At 42.5% G+C, this 26,675-nt stretch overlaps 1 protein-coding gene across 3 annotated transcripts in view; it reads left to right on the forward strand.

The window, feature by feature from the left end:
• Positions 1-26,675, forward strand: part of FRMD3 (FERM domain containing 3) — a 343,072-nt gene that overhangs the window by 234,549 nt on the left and 81,848 nt on the right. For all 3 annotated transcript variants that reach the window (XM_010840081.1, XM_010840079.1, XM_010840080.1), the window contains exons 7-10: positions 12,555-12,642; positions 14,711-14,799; positions 17,879-17,942; positions 19,140-19,228. In XM_010840081.1, coding sequence (XP_010838383.1) covers positions 12,555-12,642; positions 14,711-14,799; positions 17,879-17,942; positions 19,140-19,228 — 330 coding nt within the window. The remainder of the gene's footprint in view (positions 1-12,554; positions 12,643-14,710; positions 14,800-17,878; positions 17,943-19,139; positions 19,229-26,675) is intronic.

A 26,675-nucleotide genomic window follows, 5' to 3' on the forward strand; every position in this document is an offset into this window, starting at 1 on the left:
CAGGGGATCTTCCCAACCCAGGGATTGAACCCGTGTCTCTTATGTCTCCTGCGCTGGCAGGCTGGTTCTTTACCACCAGCACTACATTGGAAGCCCCCACAATCCCTGGAGATGTGAGTTATGTTTTACTCTCTTGGTTTCTGTTTTCCACAGCTTTAATCCCAACCATCTGGGTTAAGAGGGATGACCTCTGCCATTAGCTCTGAGGGTGCTTGGAGGGGGTTGAAGATCAAGAATAAGAATGACTTTACTCTCAGGAACCCTGATAGGCTTCCCTGAAGTTTTTCCTGGAGTTTCTACTCAGCTAATCCTCTCAATACCAGTTCATCAGGTTTCTTGTTAGAAGCCAAGATTTTTGAATCAGTTCCAGTCACAAGACATCAGCTTTTAAATATTCAGAAATCTCAGTTGGCAGTGAGGTGGTTTGATGGTGTATTCCTTGCCTTAAAGAACATAAAAATGATTGGATTAGCCATCCCCATAATGATCTAATACAGTGTGTTTTGTGCTGGAAGTAATGATGACACTGGGTGTATTTTAAACAGACTCGTTATCTCTTTTTATTTCTCAGAACTCACATTCTGTGTAAATCATGTGCCCTGGCTTCCTGGCAAGGATTTATAATATCAAAAATGTCTAGCTTTCCAGAAATAAGTGCCCTGCTATGGAAGGACCCTCTACCTGTGCTTCCAATTAGTAGTTTATAAGAGCCCTCTTAGGAAACTATTTTGTACAGTTTTGAGAAGAATGTTTACTGTTTAAAAGGAAGAGGGGAAATGTCAGATTATTTTACAACCCCAATCTTTCTTAAAATGTGCTTTTGCTCTGTCATCCCTCTTTCCCCTTGCCCTGTATCCTTTCCGTTCTCAAAGCTCTCATTCCAAAAGCCTAGAATCTCCTTTCCTCCCTTCCTCCCTCCCTCTACCTTCCTCCTCCCTAACCCTGCCCCTGAATCTCTTTCTCCTTACCTTTCTCTCTCTCCCTGCCACCCCTCTCCCTATCTCTGGTAGGTTATCAAATCCATTTTCATTCTCTGGTGTAATACTCTTCTTAGGAATGGGAAGATGGAATGATTTGGCATCAAATGCTTCTCCTGAAGGGCTTCCCTGGTAGCTCAGAGGTTAAAGCGTCTGCCCGCAATGCGGGAGACCTGGGTTCAATCCCTGGGTTGGGAAGATCCCCTGGAGAAGGAAATGGCAACCCTCTCCAGTGTTCTTGCCTGGAGAATCCCATGGACGGAGGAGCCTGGTGGGCTACAGTCCACGGGGTCGCAAAGAGTCGGACATGACTGAGTGACTTCTAAATCTTTGTATTATGTGGCTTAGAGTCAGGGACATTTCTAGAAAGCCTTGAAAGAAAGAAAGAAAGAAAAAAAAAAGAAAGAAAGATAGCGCTAAGTCGTGTCCGACTCTTGCAACCCTATGGACTATAGCCTGCCAGGCTCCTCGGCCAGGGAGAAATGATGTGTGCACCCAATCCATCAACATTTCTTATACAGATGAGATCTGGCTAAGGTGACTTGAAGGGAGATAGCAATGTCATGGAAGTGCAACACAGCTTTGAAGAAGGACAGAGGGGTAGTATTAAAAGCTGGACTCAGTCATCACTTATACTCTTTGATTACCCTTGACATGTGGTTCTAAATTATGCATAGAATCAAAGACATTTTGAACTTTTGATGAAATTATAAGTGTATTTATCCATTCTTCTATCCACACACCCATCCATGATCCATCCATACATCTATCCATCCACATATCTGTCCATCCCTTCATGCAGCAAATATTTGTTGAAGAATAACTATGTAGCAGAAACTGTAAAAGTGTCAGATGACCTACCTAGCCCAGTGATCTTCAGCTGCTTCTCCAACAAGCTGGAAGCCTCTTCATCATCTACGTGCTCCATGGCCTGATGTTTTTGAAAGATTCTACCTGAAAACAATATTCATGAAGCAACAAGTAACTTGCTTCTGAATTTTTTTATTGGTCATCCATAGCTTTAATTTGGAGAAGGCAATGGCACCCCACTCCAGTACTCTTGCCTGGAAAATCCATGGATGGAGGAGCCTGGTAAGCTGTAGTCCATGGGGTTGCTAAGAGTCGGACATGACTGAGCGACTTCACTTTCACTTTTTACTTTCATGCATTGGAGAGGGAAATGGCAACCCACTCCAGTGTTCTTGCCTGGAGAATCCCAGGGACGGGGGAGCCTGGTGGGCTGCCGTCTCTGGGGTCACATAGAGTCAGACACGACTGAAGCGACTTAGCAGCATAGCTATAATTAACATTCAAAGCCTTTGAATATCAAGAGGTCACTGGTCCAAAGCAAAGAAACTTGACAGCTAGTTATGACACTTGAGAGACTCTTGGAGTCCAAAGCAGGGGTTATAATGATAATCCTTGGACTACCACCTGACACAGATAGATGTTTTTAGGCCAAATAATAGTTTTGAAAAGTGGAAATCAGTTGGAATAAAATTCGAGCTTTACTTGCACCTGCGGGATTTGTTAACACAAAGCCCTGAGACCAACGCAGCAAAGCTAAGCAGCAGTGCCCTTTAAAAGAGTCATTTGTTCCCTGAGTCGCCACCATCCTGCTCAGCCCGTTCACATTCTTCCTCCATTTGATTGTTTGTGACCACCTTGTTTCACCAATAAGGAAACAGAGGCCTGAGAAACTCACTTATTCAAGGCTATACAATTATGAAGCAACAGAACTTGACCTGAAACCTGAGTGTTCCTATAAAGTACCCTGAAGTTTCTCTTCAGTGGCTGCTCTTCTGTATGTCTTGTCCCTGCCTGGCCCCAGAGCATCACCACTGTCTCCTCCAGAGCATGGCAACCACCCACATTTGTAACATTCTATTTAATGCTCTGCATTGATGTGGTCTCTAATGGTCCTCAAAGATTTTACAGAATATAATTTCCCTAAGTAAAGAGAAATGACAGACTGGGCACTCTTCCAGTTAGGATGTGGAAAGCATGAGACATTGATCTCCCTCTAACACCAAGATAGCATCAATAAGCTAGACAAATTACAAAGTCATATTTTAAAAACTCATCTGAACATGAGGATGCAAAGAAACCTCAATGTACTAAAATCCAGAATGTCCTTACTGGGGCAGCAAAGACCCGCTGCTGCTTTCACCTCTGGTGGTAGGGAGAGGAGGAGGAATATGCCAGAGGTGGGGGGCAGGGAGGACGCTAAGCCTTTAACAAGCCTTTAGTGACTATGAATGGGCTGACCTGACTGGTTGGAACCCCAGAGTCTCTAGCGTGAGTTGGAGTCCGGGACCCCAGGCCTTCCCTGAGTGCAGAAGGACAGTATGCCAAAGCTGGACAGGGCGGGAAGGCTGAGTGAAACCCCTCTGAGGCACTGCTGACCTTGAGCCATGGCAGAACATCCCTTGACCATGGCGACGGACACGACCACAGGAAGAAAAATAATCATCTGAGGTGCAGAGAGCCGTGGGTGGGACTGAAGAGCAAAGGAGATTTCCTGAAGCTCAGAGAGTTGACAGCAAAGCTGTAAAGCATAGCAAGCTCTCCAGAGTCTCGTGGATGCTAAGAATCCAAGCCCTGCTGAAGGGCAAGTTCTGAGAGCACTCTTAAACTTTTGAAGCAGTGGTAAACAAACTCTAAAGTTGCAACCCAGTTGCACCAAAACCTAAGCTAAGGCACGCTGAGAATTCTACTTTGCAGTAGCAGATCATTCTATTGATCTTATAACCATGAGCCTAATTCTGAAGCTTGCAGACCCAAATGGATGAGGTGGAGCCAAATCCACCCCCTTCGCTGTCCAACTGTGCTCCAAGTGGCCCAAGTCATTGCTGGCAAGATTCACACCTCACTCCACAATTAGGGTCCACTAATAATTTGCATTTCTTCTTGGGATGCTGTGCATTTTTGTACTCTATGCAGTGATATGCTAAAGGAGAATCAATAAGAGAGTGTTCCTCTTGGCCATAAAAAGGTATTCAAGACAGGCAGAAAGAAGATATATAGCTAAATACATAATCACTTGACCTTGCCTATTTTATTAGAAAAGCATATCTTAAGAATTATTAGTTCTCGAAAAAGAATTCAGCATAACACTGGTCTTTATCTCTAAATATCTCATTAGAGACACTATTAATCTTAGTAGAACAGTTCCTGGTGCAAGATTTAAAGGATAGAAAATCATTATTTTCCGTTACCAAACAGAGTTTTTGCCAGAAACAAATGGCCAGTGGGAGATTTGAAAGAAAACAAATTTCTATTTAATTGAGCTAATTGTCTTCCTGAAAACCTACTAAATGGTTGCTTCCTTAATGAGTCAGGGAAACTCAGGATTTTCTTAGTGCTGTTGAGATCTCTACTTTTTCCCTTTTGGTTTTGAACCTGTTTCCTTCTCTGAACATTTGTAGCCTTTATTTGTATATGATTTTTTAGATTAACTCTGTTAAGTGTGTAGCCATTGGAGATCTAAGTCAAACCCAATGCAAACGATACCAATTTGAGTACTTTTATTTTGAAGAGGGGTCATTGCGCTATTGTAAATACCTTGGCATGCTTCCTGACGCTTCCACCAAAAAAAGATTTCTGATTTCAGTCATGTGCAGAGCTAGCAAGGGAACAAATGCTATTCTGAGGACAAGGAGGAAGCACGCTCTGTGCCAGGTGCTAATCCAATGGCTTTATATCTGTTAATTGTTTATTCTTTATACCAAATCTTAGAGATAGGTACTATTTTTAATCTTTATTGTATGGAAACAGACAGACACAGCTTCAGTTTTCTATTCCTGTGTTCAGTTCCTAGATCAGGGTTCAGCAAACTTTTCTATCCTAGGCCATTTAGTAAATACCTTAGGCTTTGCAGGACACATGGTTTCTGTTGCAATCACGCCTTTTGCCGTCATAACATGACAGTGTCTACAGATGGCACCCAAGCAAATGGGTGTGTCTTTGTTCAAAAAAAGCTTAATTGATGGAGACTGAAATTCGAACATCACATAATTTTCACAGGGCATTAAATTATTCTTTGATCGTTTCGGGCCATTTACAAATGGGAAAAAAAAAAACATTCCTAGCTCAGGGCTGTGTAAAACCAGACAGTGATCTGGATTTAGCGCACAGAGAGTCTAGTCTGGGGATCTCTGACCTAGATTAAAATGGAAACATCACTGCTGTCTAATCAGATCTAAATATCTGTCATCAGGGATGGAGTGCCTCATCACTGATAAGATGAAAAATGCTTAGAATTTGAAAAGTGCTTTCTAGAAGAACCAGTAGAAACCATGTCAGTTGGAAATGCTCAGCCTGGTATCCATGAGAGCAGGCAGATGGCCCTGGACCATATCGTGTTGTTAGTGCAGGTCCTGAGAAGCATGTTGGAACCAGGCTGCCTTGGATTTGTATTCACTCCTCCACTTAATACTTGAGTAACCTGGAACAGGTTACTCTTCCTCTTTAAGTGTCAGAATCCTCATCTATAAAATAAGCATAAGAATTCCTGCTTGATGAATATTAAGTGAAAAAAAATATATCTACTGCTTGGCAATATAAACAATTATATATTGCTCAGAACAGGAGAGTTTAGTAAAAGGTGGCTCTGCATGGATATCTGTTATATTCCTGACCTATTCTGTTTAATTCAGCAGTGCTTTTAGATTGTGTAATGCTTCACCCAGTAATTATTCTATTAAAAAAGGCAGGAATTATTTCTCTTTTAATCATTGTAAATGAATAAAATATAAAAGAGTATATGCAATATATGTGTAATTTAAAGAGTAGTTGAAAAACACCCATGACCCCATAACTTTGCTTATGAATTAGAACAGTACCAGATGCTCTCAGGTCTCCTAACCTGACCCTCCCAAATCACCTCCCTTCCTTCTCTATGCTATTCTGGATTTTAGGTTATTCATTCTCTTATTTTGCTTTTATAAATATACTGTATACATCAGTAAGTAATATATACTTTTTTTTCCTGTTTTTGACATTCATACAAATGAAATCAAACTCTATCCATGTTTTTCACTTCCCCTCCACCAATATTATGATTGATGCATACAGTCATAGGTGTTCATTTCTGCTTCTGTGTAATTAATTTTCTATCATATGAACATGTCACATTTAATGTATTCATTCTCCTGTTGATGGACATTGTCTCTAGGTTTCTGCTGTTATAAACAAAATTACTATGGCTTCTTGAATACTTCTCATAGGGATATAAGTAAAAGAGTCCCTAGCATAGATACAACCTAGGTGTAGAAAGCAGGTTCAGACCTGGGTCATGGAGTTTGCACAGTTTCAGCTTTTCTAGGAGATGGTAGCTTGTTTGCTGAAAAGGCTGCTCCCTTCACATCCATAGTGTATGAGTCCCCAGTGCTTCACAGTCTTTTCCCTTTCCTTTCCTTTTTTTCTTAAACTCTAAGAAGTGGAAGCACAATACCAGCTGAGAAAAGTCAACAAAACATAAATTACAAAGCAAGTGCGTATGTAACCACCACCCAGGTCAAATAGAGAATTGATAATTCCTCAGAAGTCCCTATTTTGCCCCTTTCCAATATTTATCTTCTCCCTTCCCCCCGAAAGGTAATCACATCTCTGACTCTAAATATTTTAGTTTTGTTTTGCTAATTTGAAAAAGTCATATAAATGGAGTTCATTCAGTGGGTATATGTTTATATCTGGCCTCTTTCATTCAGTTTTATTTTTGTAATGGTCACTCATTTTGTGTGTGAAAACAGCTGTATAGTGTTCCATTGTATATCCAATCTACTGTTGGTAGACATTTGTTTCCTATTTTTTGTTATTACAAATGGCACTCCTGTGAAAATTCTATGTGTTTCTTGATGCAACGGGTCTAGAGCTTGTTGTATGTATAATTTTGAGTGGAATTGCCGTGTTATAGGTCAGTATGTTTAACTTCAGTAGATAAGTTTTTTCAGTTTTCCAGATAGTTCTACCAAATTACTCTTCCACCAGGAGTATATGACAGTTGCTTTTGCTGCACATTCTCATGAGTGCTTGGTATTCTTTTAAATTTTGGCTGTCAAATGAATGTGTAAATAACTTCTTAAAGTTTTTCATTTTCCTGACCTTAAAGAAGTTGAGGACATTTTCATGTGATTATTAGCTATTTGAATATCTTATTCTGTGAAGTATGTATTCAAGTCTTTTGCCATTTTTCCTTCTGAGTTATCTTTTTAAATTATTTTATTGTTTGTTATTGATTTATTGGAGGCTTTTTTTTTTGTTCTACATAGGAGTCCTTTCTTTATTGTACACGTTGCCAAAATCTTTTCCCATACTGGGGCTTGCCTTTTCACTTCTGGGTGATGCTCTGGATGAAAAGAAGTCTTTGAGTTCAATGGTGTGCTTTCCAGAGCTGTATAGCACTGCATCCCTGCTACCATCTGGGGTGGAGTGTTTGCAATTAGATGTTCATCATATAAAAGTACAGGAAAGTGGTCAGAAAGAGACCACCTAGGTAAGCAAAAAGTTCCTCACTTTCCAATATGAACTTCTAAATTATAACCTTTCAAAATTAACTTGTTCCCAGATTGAATAGAAAAGGTGTGCTTTAAAACTGAACTTGAATTTCAAGAATAAACAATGTTCAGTTTACAGAAACTATAAAACTCTTAGAGGAAAACATAGCCAAAACACTCTTTGACATAAATGGCAGCAAGATCCTCTTTGACTCACTTCCCAGGGTAATGGAGATAAAAACAAAAATTAAAAAATGGTTCCTAATTAAACTTAAAAGTCTTTGCATAGCAAAGGAAACTATAAACAAGATGAAAAGACAACCCTCAGAATGTGAGAAAATAATTGCAAATGAAGCAACTGACAAGGGATTAATCTCCAAAATACACAAGCAGCTCATGCATCTCAATATCAGAAAAACAAACAACCCAATCAAAAAATGGGAAAAAAATGTTTCTCCAGTTTTTGGAGAAACAGACATTTCTCCAAAGAAGACATGCAGATGAGTAATGAACATGTGAAAAGATGCTCAACATCATTCATTATTACAAATATGCAAATCAAAACTGCAATGAGGTATCACCTCACACTGGTCAGGATGGCCATCATCAAAAAGTCTACAGACAATAAATGCTGGAGAGGTGTGGAGAAACGGGAACCCTTTTGCACTGTTGGTGGGAATGTAAATTGACATAGCCACTATGGAGAGCAATAGGGAGATTCCTTAAAAATCTAGGAATAAAACTACCAGCAATCTCACTACTAGGCATACAAAATTTGAGAAAACCTTAATTCAAAAAAACACACGTACCCCAATGTTCATTGCAGCACTATTTACAATAGCTAGGACATGGAAGCAACCTAGATGTACATTGGCAGATGAATGGATAAAGAAGCTATGATATGTATGTATATATACATACACACATACAATGGAATATTAGTCATAAAAAGGAATGAATTTGAGTCAGTTGAACTGAGGTAGATTAAGCTAGATCCTGTTATACAGACTGAAGTAAGTCAGAAAGAGAAAAACAAATATATATTAATGCATATATATGAAATGCAGACAAATGTATCTGATGAACCTGTTTGCAGAGCAGGAATGGAGGGCAGACCTGTGGACACAGTGGGGTAGGGAAAGGATGGGATGGTTTTTGAAAGAGTTGCAATGAAACATATGCAATACCATGTTTATAATGGGTAGCTAGTGCAAAGTTGCTGTATAACACCAAGAGCTCATCCTGGTGCTCTGTGACAACCTAGAGGAGTAGGGTGGAGGAGGGGTTGGAAGGAGGTTCAGGAGGGAGGGAAGATATGTATACTTGTGGCTGATTCACATCATTGTACAGCAGAAACCAACAAAACATTGTAAAGCAATTATCCTCCAATTAAAAAAAAAGCCAGTATGCGGCTTAGACAAAAAAGGCTGACAGTTTACCACTAAGGGGAATGGCCAGCTCTCTGGAGCAGAGGAGCTCTTCTTAGTATGGGGCAGAGTAAGAGGCTTTCATGTGAAGCAGCAGGATTTCCCAGAGCAGAGCTGATGGCCTGTGGCTGTGGGAGGCACTGAGCCAGCTGCTTTACCTCTAGTCCTGGTTCTCTTTGGCCTCCATCTGGGTCATGGAGCTGAAGTTTTGCTTTGAGGGCCACTGGAGTGGGGTGCTGCTTAGGAACATGCCAGTTAGCTCAGCTTTGTGCTTTGTTCCCCGCCAGGGGGTAGAGTGAGTGTATGAAAGAGTGAGAGAGAGAGAATAGAGACAGTGTGTATGTGAGGGTGGGGTGGGCATGGTAAGAAGGCAGGAAGCCCCTAATATTTGGATTCAATAATTTGCTTTATTTTCTGGTGAAACATAGGCATTTACTTCAGGAACTTATGAGAGAGCTATGAAGAGAGAAATACCTGTATATTTTTAAAAAACTTTCAGAAATTCCCTTTTCCCTTCTCCAACAAAATACTTGGTGATTTTCTTGAATCTTTTGTTACTTTGTCAAGAAGAGAAATAATTATGACTATGACTTGAAAAAAAAAGAATCAAAGAAATGATCCTGATGGATTTGATGGATTGAAAGGGTCATATAGTGCCGAGCGGGGTGAATAAATAAAGAGGCACCTTTTATATATATCCCAGTGAAATTTCAGAACACCAAAACTAAAGAGAAAATCAGGAAAGGCTTTAGAAAGACTTAAGTCTCCTAAAGCAGGAGAAGGCAATGGCACCCCACTCCAGTACTCTTACCTGGAAAATCCCATGGACAGAGGGGCCTGGAAGGCTGCAGTCCATGGGGTCGCTGAGGGTCGGACACGACTGAGCGACTTCACTTTCACTTTTCACTTTCATGCATTGGAGAAGGAAATGGCAACCCACTCCAGTGTTCTTGCCTGGAGAATCCCAGGGACGGGGGAGCCTGGTGTACTGCCGTCTATGGGTTCGCACAGAGTCGGACACGACTGAAGCGACTTAGCAGCAGCAGCAACTCTCCTAAAGCAGGTGTTTGAGTTAATCCCTCAGGAATATATTCTGTAAAGGATGAATTTAAAGATTATCCCCTCTATTAAAAGAAAAAGGTAGCATTTCTGGCTCCCTTCCCTTCCTTCTCCAAGTCCCTGTGGATAATAGAAAATGTATTAGAAAGCAGATGCAAGAAAGACTACCATCTTTGCATCAGCAGTCCTGTGGTATCTCTGGAAGATAGGAAACAAATGGAAGGAATCCAGGTCAAACACATATAGAGAATAGGAGTGGTTCTGTGTACTTCTGGCAACAGATAACGGGGCAGCCATCATGGTGGGTGCATTTGGAACATTGGTTCCCTTGTGCTAAGTCATAGGCAATAGCAGGCTTGAGCTGGAGGTACTTGTATGGATAATACCCTGAAGGAACTACAGTCTTCAGCCTGAAATCAAGTTACTAACTCATACTCTTCTCATATGACATGTCCTGCCCTTCCCTACACCCTCTGGAGGCCATTGTACTAGACAACATAAAATACAAGGATGAGCATCAAACCAAGAATCACCAAAGACTTACGAAGGAAACATCAGTTCATTGAATAAGACACTCTGATGCAACAAACCAAAGGGCGGTCACCAAGAAAGTAGTATTAATGGAATCAAAGGGATTGGACTTTAAAAGAAACCAAGTAGATATCCTCAGAGGAGAAAGAAGAATTTATTTCATAAAACAAGAACAGGCATCTATTTCAAGAGCCAAGTAAATATTACATTGGAAGTGAAACATTTAATTGATATTTTAAAAATCACTCATAAATGGAATGAAAAATAGGATGCACACGGCTGAAGAAGAAATTAAACTGGAGGCTTGAATAAAGAAATAATTTGGAATGTAATATAAAAAGCATATTTAAAGAATGAAAGCTTAAAAAGACATAGAGGATAATACTAGGAGTTTCAAGATCCATTTACTAAGGTCTCTCAAAAGAGAGAAGCAAGAGAGAGTGGTTGAGGTGAGGAAGGAGACTGTGAAGAGAAGAAAAAAATCAAATGGCCGAAGATGAGTTGTCTGGGGGCCTCCCTGGTAGCTCACTGGTAAAGAATCCGCCTCCCAGTGCAGGAGACACTGGTTCAGTCCCTGATCTGGGAAGACCCCACATGCCTTGAAGCAGCTAAGCCCATGCTCTACATCTATTGAGCCCATGGTGCTCTAGAGCTGAAGCTGCAACTACTGAAGCCTGTTGAGGTCTAAAGACTGTGTTCCACAACAAGAGAAACCACTGCAGAGAGAAGCCCGTGCATTGCCACAAGAATGCAACCCCCCACTCGCCGCAACTAAAAAAATGCAGATCATGCAGCAACAAAGACCCAGCACAGCCAAAAATAAAGAAGGAAAATTAGAAAAAGAAGAGTTGTCTGATGAAAAGTGTCCCTATAGTGCTTGGGTTTCCCAGGTGGCTCAGTGGTAAAAAATCTGCCTGCCAATGCAGGAGACACGGGTTCTATCCATGGGTCAGGAAGATCCTCTGGAGAAAGAAATGGCAACCCACTCCAGTATTCTTGCCTGGGAAATCCCAAGAACAGAGGCGCCTGGGGGGCTGTATAGTTCATGGGGCTGCAAAAGGGTTGGACACGACTTGGTGACTAAACAACCACAGTGCTCATCTTGACAAATGAATAAAGATGTTCCTTAGACGTATCAGGGTGAATATTCAGAGTAAAGAGATCTTGAAAAGCTTCACAGAGAAGAAAATTGGGATACTGTTTTGATTAGAAGCATAAGGACTCTTAGCTGTCTTGAGGGAGTGGGAAGGGAATCCATCTTGGGGAGAGGCATGCATGGAAATAGAATTAATATTGCAGTATAGTTCTACTGTGAATATAAACCTGAATTCCTGTTGTTAGCAAACTCTTCTTGGTTGCTCAGGTTACTTACTATCCTTGGAGAATGGTTTGGATTCTCTATGATACATGTGAGATATTAATGTTAGTTAAAAGCAGAGTCTTTGAAATGCTGCATAATCCTTGTTTGGAAGCTAGCCCTGAAAGGACTTCACAGCCATCTATATTTGCAGCCCCCTTTCTCTTCCTGGGGCCAAGACCTTGTTTACCACCCTGGAGGACACAGCTCAGACTAGAAATGGCTGAGATTTCCTTTCAAAATCCAGGGCTTTCCGATAGAATGGTTGACAGCTCCTCTTTCCTGGATGGCTCTGTTTAGGCTGCTGATAGTGTAACACTTTGTACCCCAAACAAGAAAAAAATGCCCTATATCCTGGAGAATCTTTTGAAATAAGTAGGAAAGAACAGATGCTGAGTTTTAGTTCGTATTAAGATTGGATTTGCAAGGGCCTACTTATTGGTAACTTGATAACCTTGATTTAACTGTCCTGGTCACTGGAGTCTTTACAGCACATGTGTGTTTATTATGGAACAATTAACCAAGGAACACGGGCTAAGATTTCTTAGCAAAAGCTGCTTGTGAGGGGAATAATGACCAGTTTATTGATCACTATTTCTATAGGGATTTCTCTCTTGATTTAGTTAAGAATATATTTTATTGATTGAAGGGACCCCATGGTTCTGTTATTTTTCATGTTAACTCCCTGAATCTTGTGTGATTTCAGAGGGCAGAGCCCACCTGTTGCTGAATTTAACTTACTCCTGAAAGCTCACACTTTGGAAACCTATGGGGTGGATCCTCATCCATGCAAGGTAACTACCTCTCTCCACAGGTTGACAGATAATGATTGTTTCACCCAAAAGACGGTTAATTGGTATACAGGCCTAAAGGAGCCCTTCTAGGATATTCCCACAGCCTGATCCATCACCCCTAATGAGAAGGGACAACAGTGTCCTGCAGTCATACGTTTGGGTAGTTGATTTTCTCCATTGGAGTCTTCTAATTGCTTGCTCATCCACTCATCCATCAATTGGATGGTTTTACCCCCTGAGAAGTTGTGGGATCCTAACAGGTTTGTTTGCAAAGGCCATTGCCAGCAAGAATGCAGTCTTTAACAATGGATAAGCAGAAGGAAGGGCTTCCCAGGTGGCGCTAGTGGTAAAGAACCTACCTGCCAGTGCAGGGAGATGTAACAGACGTGCGTTTGATCCCTGGGTTGGGAAGATCCTCTGGAGGAGGACATAGCAACCCACCCCACTATTCTTGCCTAGAGAATCTCATTGTAGAGAAGCCTGGCAGGCTACAGTCCATGGGGTCGCAAAGCATTGGACACGACTGAAGCAACATAGCACACACACAAGTGGAAGGGAAAATCTTTTAATTGATCTTTAGAGTATATATTTTTCTTTCTTCCTTTACTTGAATTACTTGACAGTTTTTCTCTCAAGTGGGAGATCAAGACCACGTGTATCAGAAACACTCAGGCCCCACCCCAGAGCCATCGATCAGCATCTCTGGGGAACCTGGAACCTGCCTTTTAAACAAGCTCCCAACGTGGTACTCAAGCACATGTGTTTCAGAAGCATTTTATGAAAACAGTGTTCTTTTCATATCCTAAACCCACTGCACATAAACCAGACACTAACCTGAATCCTAAACTAAGCATTTATATCAACCAGGCTCTTAAAGGTGTGTTTTTGAGTCATACTAGGACATTTCTTCGGAGAAGGTGATGGCACCCCACTCCAGTACTCTTGCCTAGAAAATCCCATGGATGGAGGAGCCTGGTGGGCTGCAGTCCATGGGGTCGCGAAGAATTGGACACGACTGAGTGGCTTCACTTTCACTTTTCACTTTCATGCATTGGAGAAGGAAATGGCAGCCCACTCCAGTGTTCTTGCCTGGAAAATCCCAGGGACGGGGGAGCCTGGTGGGCTGCCATCTATGGGGTCGCACAGAGTCGGACACAACTGAAGCGACTTAGCAGCAGCAGCAGCGGGACATTTCTTTACCCAGGTGGGACCAGCTAATGGTATTCGGTGAAGTCCCCAGTACTAGAGCTCACAGCTCAGGCTGGACCTTAGAAGGGCCTGAGGAGCCCCATCATGCCCTGTTGTCCAGTCGCATGGGGATGTGAAGGTGCAGCCTGGGCAGAGAGCTGGCAGGCTGGTTGACAGTGGCATGTGCATCTTCTGCCTCTGCCCACATGATTATTTCAGAGTATTTGCCAGATGTCTCTTTCTGCTAATGGTATAAATTAGATTATTCCACTTCATGAATTAGATTTTATCCACAAATCTGATCCTCTCTGTCTGTTTTATTTATTACCTGGAGACTGACTTGAGTTTTGTTGTTATCCTTGTTGTTCCTTTGCCTTAATTTATCCATGCTTAGTTTTCCTGCTGGAGGCTGGAATCAAAGGAGGCATTTCCAGGCATATCTTTATTTTTACATTACCAGAAATCCCATATGGGGTTGACTAGTTAGTTTAGATGCTCAGGGCTTTGGTTTCAGGGCTAATGACAACCAAGAACAGTTTTCCTATTGACATGGTAGATCTGACAACTCAGGTAGTCCCATAAGGCACTTGGAAGTAGACTAGTGGTTTGGGAGTAACCTGTATTTTCCCAGGAGGTTTCTGGGGAGGCAGAGGTCCACTCCTCAAATAGAAAAGCTACACATTCCTGGCCCTCGCCCACATTTTAGAGGTACTATCCTTGGAAGTCCCATCTTAGAAACTTAGTTTATGGCTATGATCTTTGTACTTAACCTAAAATTCACCCAGACTGAGGATGAATAAGCATATAATTTACCCTTTATTTGATATTCCTTAATTGAATATGTTCTTATTTCTGGGTTTTTTTTTTTTTTTTCTCCCAGGATTCAACAGGCACAACAACATTTTTAGGATTCACCGCTGCAGGCTTTGTGGTATTCCAGGGAAATAAGAGAATCCATTTGTTAAAGTGGTGAGTACTTCTTTGGAAAATAATTCTTGTTTTTTCTTAATCTTGTTTTTCTTTCCCAGTCTTTCACTTTCTATTTGGAACTGCCAGGTAGAATGCCTAAGATCCATTTCCCTGCCTTGAAGCTTCTTACAAAGAGATTATTCATCTATAAATGAAGTTCAATCTTGGTTTCCCTAGACCTCAGGAGACCTGGAGTGTGTCCCAGGCTCAGAGGCTCTGCCTCCAAAGCGAAGGTGTCCAGGACTCCTGGTGAAGAAATACCAGGGGTGACCACAGGGTGCCTCAGGGCAGGGTTAGGGTGCAAGTTCCCTCAGACAACAAGGACCCCCTCTATTTCTGTCACTTCTTTTCATTCTCTTCTGTTGAATTCTTGCTGCAGACCCACCCCTCTGTAATCCAAAAGCACCAGTGAAGATGATTCTGACTCAAAGGAACAGGAATGTATGCTCACAGTGGCTTACAGATGAGAGTACAGCAAAAGTTCCAGGGGTCTGGCAGCCCCATGGTCCTTTAACTTAACTACCTGGCAGCATCATGAAGGACTTGCGCCTTTGCATTTTCTTCTCTGCAGTCGCAGGGTGGTAGCTTTTGTCCCCAGGTAAAATGGCCATGCATTCAACTTCAGTTGTCAGATCTTCCCATGGCAACACCCTCAAGGAGAATAGCCCTTTGCATGTGTCTCCTGTGAAGACAAGGATAGCTTTTTCAGAAGCTCTGTAAGAGACTTCCTGTGTATGTAATTGGGCAGGGTGGGTCATATGTGCCTCCTTAAACCAATCCTTCCAAGAAGTAGAATTCTGTGATGAGGTTGGTCAAATCAAGATTCATCCTCTTGGGGAGAACATCATCTATATGAACACTTGATCTAGAGGAAGAATAAAGTATGGATTCTGTCCGTAAGGACGTGGGAGAATGGACCAGTAGTGCCCCCTATGTCCAATCAGGGAACAAAATAGTTTTGGTAAAGAGTGAAGAAGTCTGCAGAAACTAACACAACATTGTTAAATAACTATACTCCAATAAAAAAATTAAAAAAAAAAAAAGAAAGACAAATCAAAAAAATTGGACTTATCTTGACTGTACTTTAAAACACAAAGAGTGAAGAAAGCTGAAAATTGTGTGTGTATTGGAATATTGTAAGGGCTTAGTCTTGCTCATAGCTTCAGCTTGATTTGGTTCCCTCTCTGATGGTCCTTGACAGATTTGTCACCTGGTCTCTCTGGGTGGTGGACTCACTCTCTTGGCTTGAGCCCTAGGGGTCGAAAGTTTTTGATGGGCCTCTGGGCATCCACTCTCAGTCCTGGATTGAAATTGCTCTCTCATGCTTATCTGAACCTCCATTTCATGGTTCTTTTAGCATCAGGATTTCTTCCAGCACCTTTTTATCAAGTCCCCGTCCACTCCATCGCTTCTTGGCACTCTTCTCTGAGCACCTGCCTTCCCTTCAAACCTTCTCTACAAGAATAGAATCAACCAGCTCATGTCCACTTTGCTTCCTACGCCTTCTGCTCTATTTTTATGATCAGCCTTCTCTTCCTAAGAATGCTAATTTGCCTAAATATCTTCCCTACCTACTCTGTCATTGCCTTTATTCATGTCATACTGTCAGTTCGCATCTGTGCTCACATACTCTCTTCCTCCAGAATGAGCATTCTCAAACTTTCGTGTGTCTCTAATAAATCACTTAACTGTCTGAGTCTCAATGTACTCATTCATAAAGTCGGCATTCATTATATCCAACTACTTTTCAGGAAAGAAAGGAGATGGGGGAGAAGGAAATGAAATAGTGTGTGTGAAAGTGACTTGATTTGTGAACTAGGATGTTTTATAAATACATAGCATGGTGGGTTACCTACTTACTTCTCTGTGTCTTCAGTATTTGTAAAGAAGCTCTGATGTTAACCACCCTTCACTCCATTCCAGAATAAGTTCTCTAAGGATTTTCTGACTTTAGGGAGCATGGGCAGGGCTTCCCCCATTCTCTCCTACAATTACAAAAGGCTTGAGGGTCCTGCAGGGTGTTTGATCCTTAGGTACTACTCAACTCTGGAGTCCATGGGTTAGACCTGTGCATATTGATTGCAAGTTTCTCCCCTTGGAGCTTTAGTTTCTTCCCGGGTCCACTGAAGAGTTGAGATGGACAGTCCCCAGATCTTCTGTTTCTAGGTTCTAAATCTTGGTATTTCTGGGGGGATGTTGTCATCCCCATCTCTTCCAGCCGTGGCTTAGGAACACATTTGTAACAGCCATGTACATGTTACTAAAATAAATTTTCTTCCCACGTTAAACCTAGCGTTGTTTTGTTTTGAACATCCACTGAACTTTATCCCTCTTGCAAATCCTCACCACAGCTTAATATGACCTCACTGTTCTTTTTCCCCAGGAAAAGCACAGGGGCACATATCACTGTCCTAGGAATTAGATCAAAGGAATAAAAATAGAATTCCCTCCTCTCTTTACAGTTATCTTCTTAACAAGGAGGTGACCTTAGGTCTACATTTCAGGTAGATTTTAACTGAGCATCTCCTTTAAATGAAGCCTCAAGTCTTTTGACTATAGTTCCTCAAGGTATCCTTATAGTTTTGAGCATTTCATTATCTAACAAAATGGTTCATGTATAAACAGGGAGGGCAGAAATGAGAATTTTGAAATGTGGTGCATGTCTTGGAGATGGATGTGAAAGGATACAGATATTGTGAATCCATATGGTTTCATTAACCAAATCTGAAATAACTATTACATACTTCCTACCTCACAAAGTGGGTTGGCCAATTAATATTGGTCATTAATATTCGTGAAACCTCTAGAGCTCCTTGGAAGAAAGGTGCAGCTTAACTGTAAAAAATAAAATAAACAATTCCGAGCTGCCTACAGTTCCTCTCTTGGGAAGAAAATTGCTGTAGAATTCACTTGGGGGCTCTTCCCTGCTCATTTGGCCTCCAGCAATAAGATAATATCTTGTTTCATTGCTGTCTGCTTGGCATTTGTGAGTCAGATGGATTCCTGTGGGAAAGCGGGTACCTTAATTAGCTGCCACTTTTTGTTTTTCTTCTCACCCAAAGAGATTTTCTTTTCTTAGGCCAGATGTCTGCAAATTGAAGTTTGAAGGGAAGACATTTTATGTGATTGGCACCCAGAAGGAGGTCAGAAACTGCTTTTCTACTGTCTATTGTCGGGTGTGCATGCGTGTGTTTGTACATGCGTGTGTGCAGGTGTGCCTGTGCATGAGAAAGTTTCAGGTATGACATGTGCCTGTAGTAATGTAGCCCCCAAAGACCATGATGTTAAAGTTTGTGATAATACCGGAAATTTAGAGGTAAATAACACCAGGTTTACACATTTAAGAATTAATCCAGTGAACAATGCTGACCATATACCCCTGTGTAAAAACTAGGTTGTGATAGACTTGGGCTTTCCAGTGCCTCAGATACCTGCAATGCAGGAGACCCAGGGTTTGATCCCTGAGTCGGAAAGATCTCCTGGAGAAGGGAATGACAACCCACTTCAGTATTCTTGCCTGGAGAATTCCATGGACAGAGGAGCCTGTTGGGCTACAGTCGATGGGGACACAAAAAGTCAGACATGACTGAGATACTAACACTTTAACTTTCATTGACTTGAGAAATAGCTAATGGCTCTTCTCCCTACCTCTATCAATTGCCAGAATACAAAATTAGGAAACAAATTAATAGTACTTAAAGATAGACATCAACCAGTGTTGATTAGAGTTTTATGAAAAGTATAAGTCTTGGGAATTTTAAAATCAAGGAGTTACCACATGTAGGTTGGGTTTATCATTTGAGAGGAGGCCATTACTGAAGAGCCTCAGAGCTCAGTCTGAAAGTTTCTCAATTTTCTTGAGCCTAGTGTTTAAGCACTAGCTATTCAAGAATGGTGAGCAAATTTTAAAATTCATCCAAGTATGATTGAGAGGTAGGTGATGCCTGGAGTGTTGAGAAAGATTATGAAGCTGTTCTTTATCCAAAACAGGACCTGGAGAGGTTAGTTATATCTGCAAAGGGTGAGGGAAGGGGGAATATGATTTTAGCATCTTCTAAGTACATAGTAGAGCATGCTGCTGCTGCTGCTAAGTCGCTTCAGTTGTGTCCGACTCTGTGCGACCCCAGAGACGGCAGTCCACCAGGCTTCGCTGTCCCTGGGATTCTCCAGGCAAGAACACTGGAGTGGGGTGCCATTGCCTTCTCTGATAGTAATGCATAAGTTACTTCAATTCTGTTTGATATGCCATGGGATACAAATAGGTAAATTCTTAAAAGAAAAATATGAAAAACTTAAACTGTGTTTAATGTGCCCTTAATTGTTTTGTTATATTTTATTAGAAAAAAGCCGTGTTGGCATTTCATACTTCAACACCAGCTGCCTGCAAGCATCTTTGGAAGTGTGGGGTGGAGAACCAGGCCTTTTATAAGTAAGTCACTGTTATTCATTTAATCATAGGTTTGAAAAGCACTTCTGGAGTCCTTTATGTTTTGTAAACAGCTACATATTCATTTCTTTTAATATAGTCCTTTTTTATTATATTTAAGTGAGTTATAAATTTGTTGCATTGTTCAGAGTGACTCCCAACCACTGTTGGCCTGACCATGTCTTGAACTTTATACTGGGTGTTTCCTAATTGCTATGGGCTTTTTGGGGGGAGGGGCATTATTGTTTCCATTCAACATGTCACAGGATCTGTTTTTGGTTGGTGCCCCCCTTAGAAGCAGACCTTGGGAAGAGCTTAGTGCAAATGGGGTATGGTTACTGAATGTACCAATAGGGGAGTGGAGGAGGGAGAGGGGAAGCAAGAAATACAGGGCATGATATTGAGTAGTTACTACTGTGAGCCACTGGACTCAGCTGTGTCTGCTGGGGAACCCTAGCAGACTGCAGAATGTGCCTCAAAGTTCTTCCACTGACTGGCAAAGAGGTTGGTCTGTTTACCTACCAATTCCCCATTCATTTTAGTTTAGGGACACTTACGAGGGTAGAGTTAATACTTTCTAGCACTTCTGGCTTACTCTGAGTTAGGTTGTATGTGCTCTCAACAACAGAAAAATAAACCTTAGGCAGAGAGTCACACATATTCCTGGTAAGAAGGCTTCAGTGTTTAGAGATGAGAGCCAAAGGTTTGTAGGTAGAATGCCATCAGGGTCTTCTAGGATCGTAGAAAGTCAGTGCTGCATAGAACTTCAGAAACCATCCATAAAGCTCTCAGGTTTCAAAAGAGGTTCAAATTTAGGATTTTTCCGTAAGTTCTAGCTTCTCCTCTTTGAGATCATTACTGATTGGAAGAGCAGTGGTGATGGACGCAGTCAGGAGCCTAGCGAGCCCTGCCTGGGGTATCAGCACCACTCACCCCTGGAGTTCATCCAGGTGGATTTTGTTCCACTCCGCCACCCTGCTCCCCTACACTGAAATAGTCTTACTTATTAGACTCATCTGAAACTGCTGAATCTCTGATCATCCTGGGCTTTGGCTTACAAGGGCCTTCAGGAGAACGAAGGCTGAAACAGTGTTTTTCAAACCCCTTTTAAGCCACAGAACTCTCTTCCTTACACAGAAAGTGTAGACAAAGCCTATGTAAAAAAAGATAAAAATAGAGAAGCTGTGCTGTTGGTGGGGACCAAGTTGGGACTGGGGACTAGAGACCCTTGACTCATTGCTCACTGCTCCACAGGAGGTTGGGTGACCAGTTGTCTGAGTTTGCCCATGACTTTCCCAGGTTTGGAATGAGAATTCCCAAGTCTTGGGCAGATACTATCAGGAGCATAATTTAAAAATGCTTGGATGAGATGATTCACAAAATGTGTGCTTCTAGGAATGATGATGCATATCAGTAAGACATCAAGGCATCTGTGAGTCTCCTGCAGTGTTTGAAGACTGGTAAACAAAGAATAGCTGATGACCTCTGAAAACTCAGCATGTCTAGACCACTCCATTCACATGACAGCAGAGAGAAGGAAAGGCAGACAGTCTGGTGCTCTTAGTCTTAGTTGGAGCCTACACATTTTTGTTTTTGTTTTTAATCATTAAAAAAAATTTTGAGATAATACTCACATACTATAAAATCAACGGTTTTAATGTGTAAGTTCAGTGGTTTTAGTATAATTCACCAATTTATGCAACCATCACCACAATCTGATTATTCAGGACATTGAATAGTTTTTGCACATGTATTGTTTTATCATGAGTGAGAGAGTCAGTTGGTATATGGAGTAAAATAAATGTAAAAACACAATTGAAAAGAGGGGAGAGAAAGCGGGAAAACCCAAAATCAAAGGAATCCATTTGGGGCATTTGGAGTATGCTTATTATCTGGCAGCTAACAAAGTAGTCTGACAATTCTATCATTGAATGGGCCAAGTAGGCATATCAAAGATATCACTTCCAGTCATCTGTAGAAGCTTCAGAAGACCCAAGGAGTGTAACTGTGAGAACAGGTGGCACCATACAGAGTTGACTGGGTCCTTGCGTCAACACCTCTGCCAGGCTACCCCATCTCTCCCATTGAGACTTCTAATCCCTAATATTTATCCTGACCTGAGATTTGCCCAAACATTGTGTTCCACCATTATCCCATAATTATCCCTGTTCCTTAAGAAAGAGGAAAGATATAGCTTATCCTGACCCAGCAGTGTGACCTTGAACCAGTGGCTGGCCACATCTGGCTCATCTGTTGAAAGGAGGGAGCTGGGACTCAGGTATGATTTGCTTGTATCACTGCGGCCTCATGTTAAGAATAGTGGGCTTTGGAGGCCAACAGACTTGAATTTGAACCTTGATTCTGTTGCTTACTAGTCGTGTGACCTGAAACAAAACAATGAACACTTTGAGCCTTATCTGTATTTTTCATCTGTAAAATTCAATTGGTAATCCCTGCCCTGCAGTGTCTAGTCCTGCCAGGCACACTGACCATCAATAAGTGGTAGCTGCTGCTATGACTATGATGACTCCCTGCTCCATGAATGGGGAATGTTTTCTGAGTGCCAGTTGGTTGCAGAGCTCAGTCCCTTTGCTTCTGAAGGGCTCTGACTCTGTGAAGCTCAGAGCTTCCTCCACTGCCTGCTTCCTTTCCTAGCCCTGCTTCCAGCTGATCATGGTTTTGGCCTTCATGATATGGGCCGGCAGAGCAAGGCGCTGATCTTTTTTTTTTTAATTGAAGTATAATTTCTTTACAATGTTGTTAGTTTCTGCTGCACAACATGAATCAGCTACACACACACACACACACACACACACACACACACCTACCTCTTGAGTCACCCCCTCTTGAGTCACCCCCCGTCCCACCCCTCTAGATGATTGCAGAGCACCAAGCTGAGCTTCCATTGCTATACACACAGCAGCTTCCCACCAGCTATCTATTTGACACATGGTAGTGTACATATGTCAATGCGATTCTCTCAGTTTGTCCCACCCTCTCCTTGGCCACAAGTCTGTTCTCTATGTCTGCATCTCTATTCCTGCCCTGGAAATAGGTTCATCAGTTCTACTTTTCTAGATTTCATACGTATGTGTTACTATGCGATGTTTGTTTTTCTCCTTCTGTCTTCACTCTGTATGGCTGACTCTGGATTTATCCATGTCACAAAGCCCTGATCTTGTTTCCTGGGTTGGGAGTGGTTTGTTTCCTCCTTTGCACTTCACCTGTCATGAGAACAGGGAGGCCCCATGGCCAAGAATTCCCCAGTATGCTTTTAACACATGAATGTGCTGCTAGTTGTCAGCTGGCCCGGGGCCACCGATCAGGTTTGAGAGCCCTGGCTCTGAGATCTGCTGCCTGGGAACAGAGCCCAGAAACAGAAACTCTCCCTCCTGCTCCAACCCCCTGGGGATCCCCAACACAGACTTAGACAGTCACCATCTGAGAGCTTCCTCCCTGCCATGCGTTCTGGGTGCTGCCACCCCCAGAGCACTGGGATGTGTCATTTCTGGACACTGATTCCCTGAAAGCACACTCGATTCCCTACAGTGTCTCCCTGGTGGTTCTTCTGATGAATCTGTCTCACACCTGCTTTAGGCTGAGACAGTGCTAGGCACTAGGGACATAGTGGAAGCTCAAATGACACTCTCTGTCCCCAGCTTTCTATGGAATTTTGTGCAGGACATAAAGGTAGTCCCTAATAAATTTCTTGTCTGGGTTAGTGTGCATTTTGTCAAAAAAGCAGTGTTACACTTGGTCGTCAAGGACCCAGAGTATCTCCCTAAACTGACACCTTTCACACTTCAGTGAGCATGAGAGTTACCCAGAAATCCTGTTAGAATGTGGATTCTGGTTCAGTAGGTCTGGGTGGGGCCCAGGAGTCCAGATTTCTAATAAGCTCCCAGGTGATGCTGAGCTGCAGGTGTATGGCCCACACTTGAGTAATGAGGTTCTAAACCAGAGATCCTCAGCCTGACTGCACATTAGAATCACCTGGGGGAACTTTTAAACAATAACAACATGGACCCTACCTGAGATCCAATTAATTTGAAATCTGAGTCCTCACCAAAATGTGTACACGAGTGTTCATAGCAGCATTCTTCATCACAGTTAAAACAGATGCCCATCAACTGATGAAAGGATAAAGGAAAGTGGTATATCCATACAATGGAATATTATTGAGCCATAAAAGGGAGGAAGTACCTACTGATTCCTGCTACAACAGGGATGAAACTTGAAAACATGATGCTAAGGAGTGAAAGAAGGAAGGGACTTCTAATAGGTATTGGGAGGTTCTTTTGAGGGTAATGAAAATACTTTTTATGAATCTCTAACTTTGTAAATTATACTGAAAACCACTGAAGTGTACAGTCTAAAAGGATGAACATTATGTTATGTGAATTATATTTCAGTAAAGCTTTTATTTTAAAAATTCAGAATCTGGGATGAAGGATCTTGATGTTAGTAGTAATATACCTTTTCCAGGTGGAGTGAGCCTGCAGCCTAGGGTTTCATGCTCTAATCTTGTGATTCTCAAAGTTTGGGTCCCTGGACCAGCATCAGCATTTCTGGGGAACTTGTTATAAAGGCCTGGCTCAAACTCGGACTTACTGAATCAGAACCTTGTATTTTTGAAAAGCCCACCCAGTGATTCTGATGCATTCTGAAGTATGAGGACCTGCATGGCCAAGACATTATTTTAAAAATACAGAAAAGCCTGGGTTTGCAGCCTGGTTCCCCCAGCTTCGATGATGTGACCGTTGTTAAGTGAATTTACCCTTCTGTGCCTCAGTTTCCTCATGTAAGAACGTGGATTGCTTCTTCCTATGAGAGAGCTGTGAGGATGAAATAAATTAATGTATTTAAAGTGATTTTTAAATAATAAATTAGTGCATTTAAGCACATGGTAAAGAATCCACCTGCAATGCAGGAGATGGGGGATTTTTCCCTGGGTTGGGAAGATACCCTGGAGGAGGAAATAGCAACCCACTCCAGTATTCTTGCCAGAGAATCCCATGGACAGAGGTGCCTGACAGGCTTCAGTCCATACAGTTGCAAAGAATCGGACGTGACTGAGCAACTGAGAATGCAGTGTGCTTTGGATGGTGAATGGCGCCTAGTAGGGCTCAGTAATAACATATATTGTTATTACAGTGATTACTCCAGAAGCTATAAACCACAGGGAAAAGGGAAATTGTATTGTTAGTTCTAGAGGTGGCCTTTAGAGCACCAGCTAGTGTCTCCCCAGCACCTAACCTGACCTCCATCCTCAGCTCCCGTGGTAACAGGTACCAGAAAAAAGCTGGAAGCAGGGGTGAGTGGGGGCATATTCCTGCAGAGCTGTGCTGTGTGTACATCAGATGACACTGATACTCAGAGAAAGCTTTATCTGTTCCAGGCACTGTGAGTATGTATGCACATCTCACATTTAAATGTGAGTATCCCATTTAAATCAGACTTTCAGTGTCAGGACTGGACAGAACTCCGTAACGCCATGAGAAGGGGTCTCTAGGTAGAGTGACTCTGCCCTAAAAGTTCTAGGGGATTGCGGGGAGAGTTGTGACAGTAGAAAAGAGAGAAATGACGAGGCCACCATATGAATACACAGGTGTCACCCAGTCAGGTGCTGGTCAAGTGGGGACTGGATTTCCCTGTGAGGTCAGAGATTTGAGAATCGCCAGTGCTTCTGTGCTGAGGTTTTGATGAGTAGCTGGAGCTGGAAGTGGGGAGAGGGAAGACCAGAAAGGAGGCTAGAGGAGAGGGAACTGCTACTGCTACTAGGCTGTGCCCGCCTTGCCTACACTGGGAGGAAGGCTTGCTCTGGGCTCATGGATGAGAGAGCCTGGGAACAGAGAGCTGGAACGGGTCAGCTAGAGCTGGAGCCTGAAGCTCTTTTATTTGCCTTCAGAGTGTTTGACATGGTTCCCGGGTATGGCCACAGCTTAGAGAATTGGCTTTGGTAGCTCAACAGTGAGAAGGCAATGCAGAGGTTTGGAGAGTGATATCAGGGGTAGGGGAAGGGAGAGAGAGAGGGAAGGTATCATATAATGAGCAAGGAGTACTTAGGTGTTTTCAGACCATTTCGTCTCATTTAAGGCTTCCCAGGTAGCACTAGTGGTAAAGAGCCCACCTGCCAATGCAGTAGACAAAAGAGATGTGGGTCAATCCCTGGGTTGGGAAGATCCCCTGGAGTAGGATATGGCAACCCACTCCAGTATTCCTGCCTGGGAAAATCCCATGGACAGAGAGGAGCCTGGTGGGCTACAGTCTATGGGGTCACAGAGAGTCTGACACAACTGAAGTGACTTAGCACTTCTTATTTAACCCTCCTCAGAACACTATGAATTAAGTATTCTAATATCATCATTCTTTAAAAAATTTGTAAAGAAACTAAGGCTCAGAGAAGCTACATGACTTGACAAAGGCCACAGGACCAAAAGCAGGAAAGAATCCTAAGCTTCTGCGTTTTGGGGTAAAATGCCACCTGGAAGTCATTCAAGGAGAATGTGGGGACGCCAAGGTTCTCTGATGCAAGCAGGCGGCCTTGGAATGACCTTGGAGTGTTTGATAAAAATACAGACTCCCAGGCCCCTATCTAGAGGGACTGAATGAGCCTCTCCAGTGATGGCTCCTGGGAGCTGGTCCAGCATCTACTGATGTACAGCCAAAGGTGGGCACAACTGCATGCGTGTCCTGTGACCCAGCCACCTTTCTCTTGCCTTCATTCATTTCCTTCCATCCCGCTGTCCATTTCCCAGTTCCCAGGGGTTTTGTGAGGTTCACGCTCTCAGAATAAATTCCCCTGTTAAAACTCCATAAAAGATCTCAGCCCAGACATTATCAGGCGTCTCCCTGAACATTTGGGAGGGCAGGGGATTGGTGGTAACACTCTCGATAGAGTGTCTCTGAGCCAGTGAAACCACACAAATAACCGTCGAGGGCACTTAGCTGTCAGAAGAAGCCAACGCTTTTTTCATTCCTCTCATCCTGACCAGACAGCTATTTGCTTTCTCTGTGAAACATGCCTTGTAGCCAGTTTTCCTTGACGTACTTGGTGGGTTTGTGTAGATGCAGTGGAGCGCTGTGAGGCCTCCCACCAAGAGGCTGTTCTGAGGCAGTGGCCTCTGCATGGGACTTGGAAGGGCAGGAGCTGAGGCTGAACTGGCGAGAGACCACCTACTGCTCCCTAGACGAGCCCCTGTCTATGGAATTGCTGTGCTAGCCACACCTCCATAAAATGGGTACAGAGTTGAGTCTGAATTTCAAAAACTACAATTAGGACTCCTAGTAAGCTTTTTTAGCAGTTGATCTTGCCCTGAGCATCCTTAGGAACCTAGAGCAATAACAACAAAACAGTAAAAAAAGCAGAAACTGCTTTAAAAAGTTTCTTCACCTCCTACCTCTGAATACTTGGGAGCAACAACTCTGCTGAGATGGGAAATGTGTCCAG

This window comes from Bison bison, unplaced genomic scaffold (genome assembly GCF_000754665.1).
Source record: "Bison bison bison isolate TAMUID 2011002044 unplaced genomic scaffold, Bison_UMD1.0 scf7180017864141, whole genome shotgun sequence".
NCBI lineage: Eukaryota > Metazoa > Chordata > Mammalia > Artiodactyla > Bovidae > Bison > Bison bison.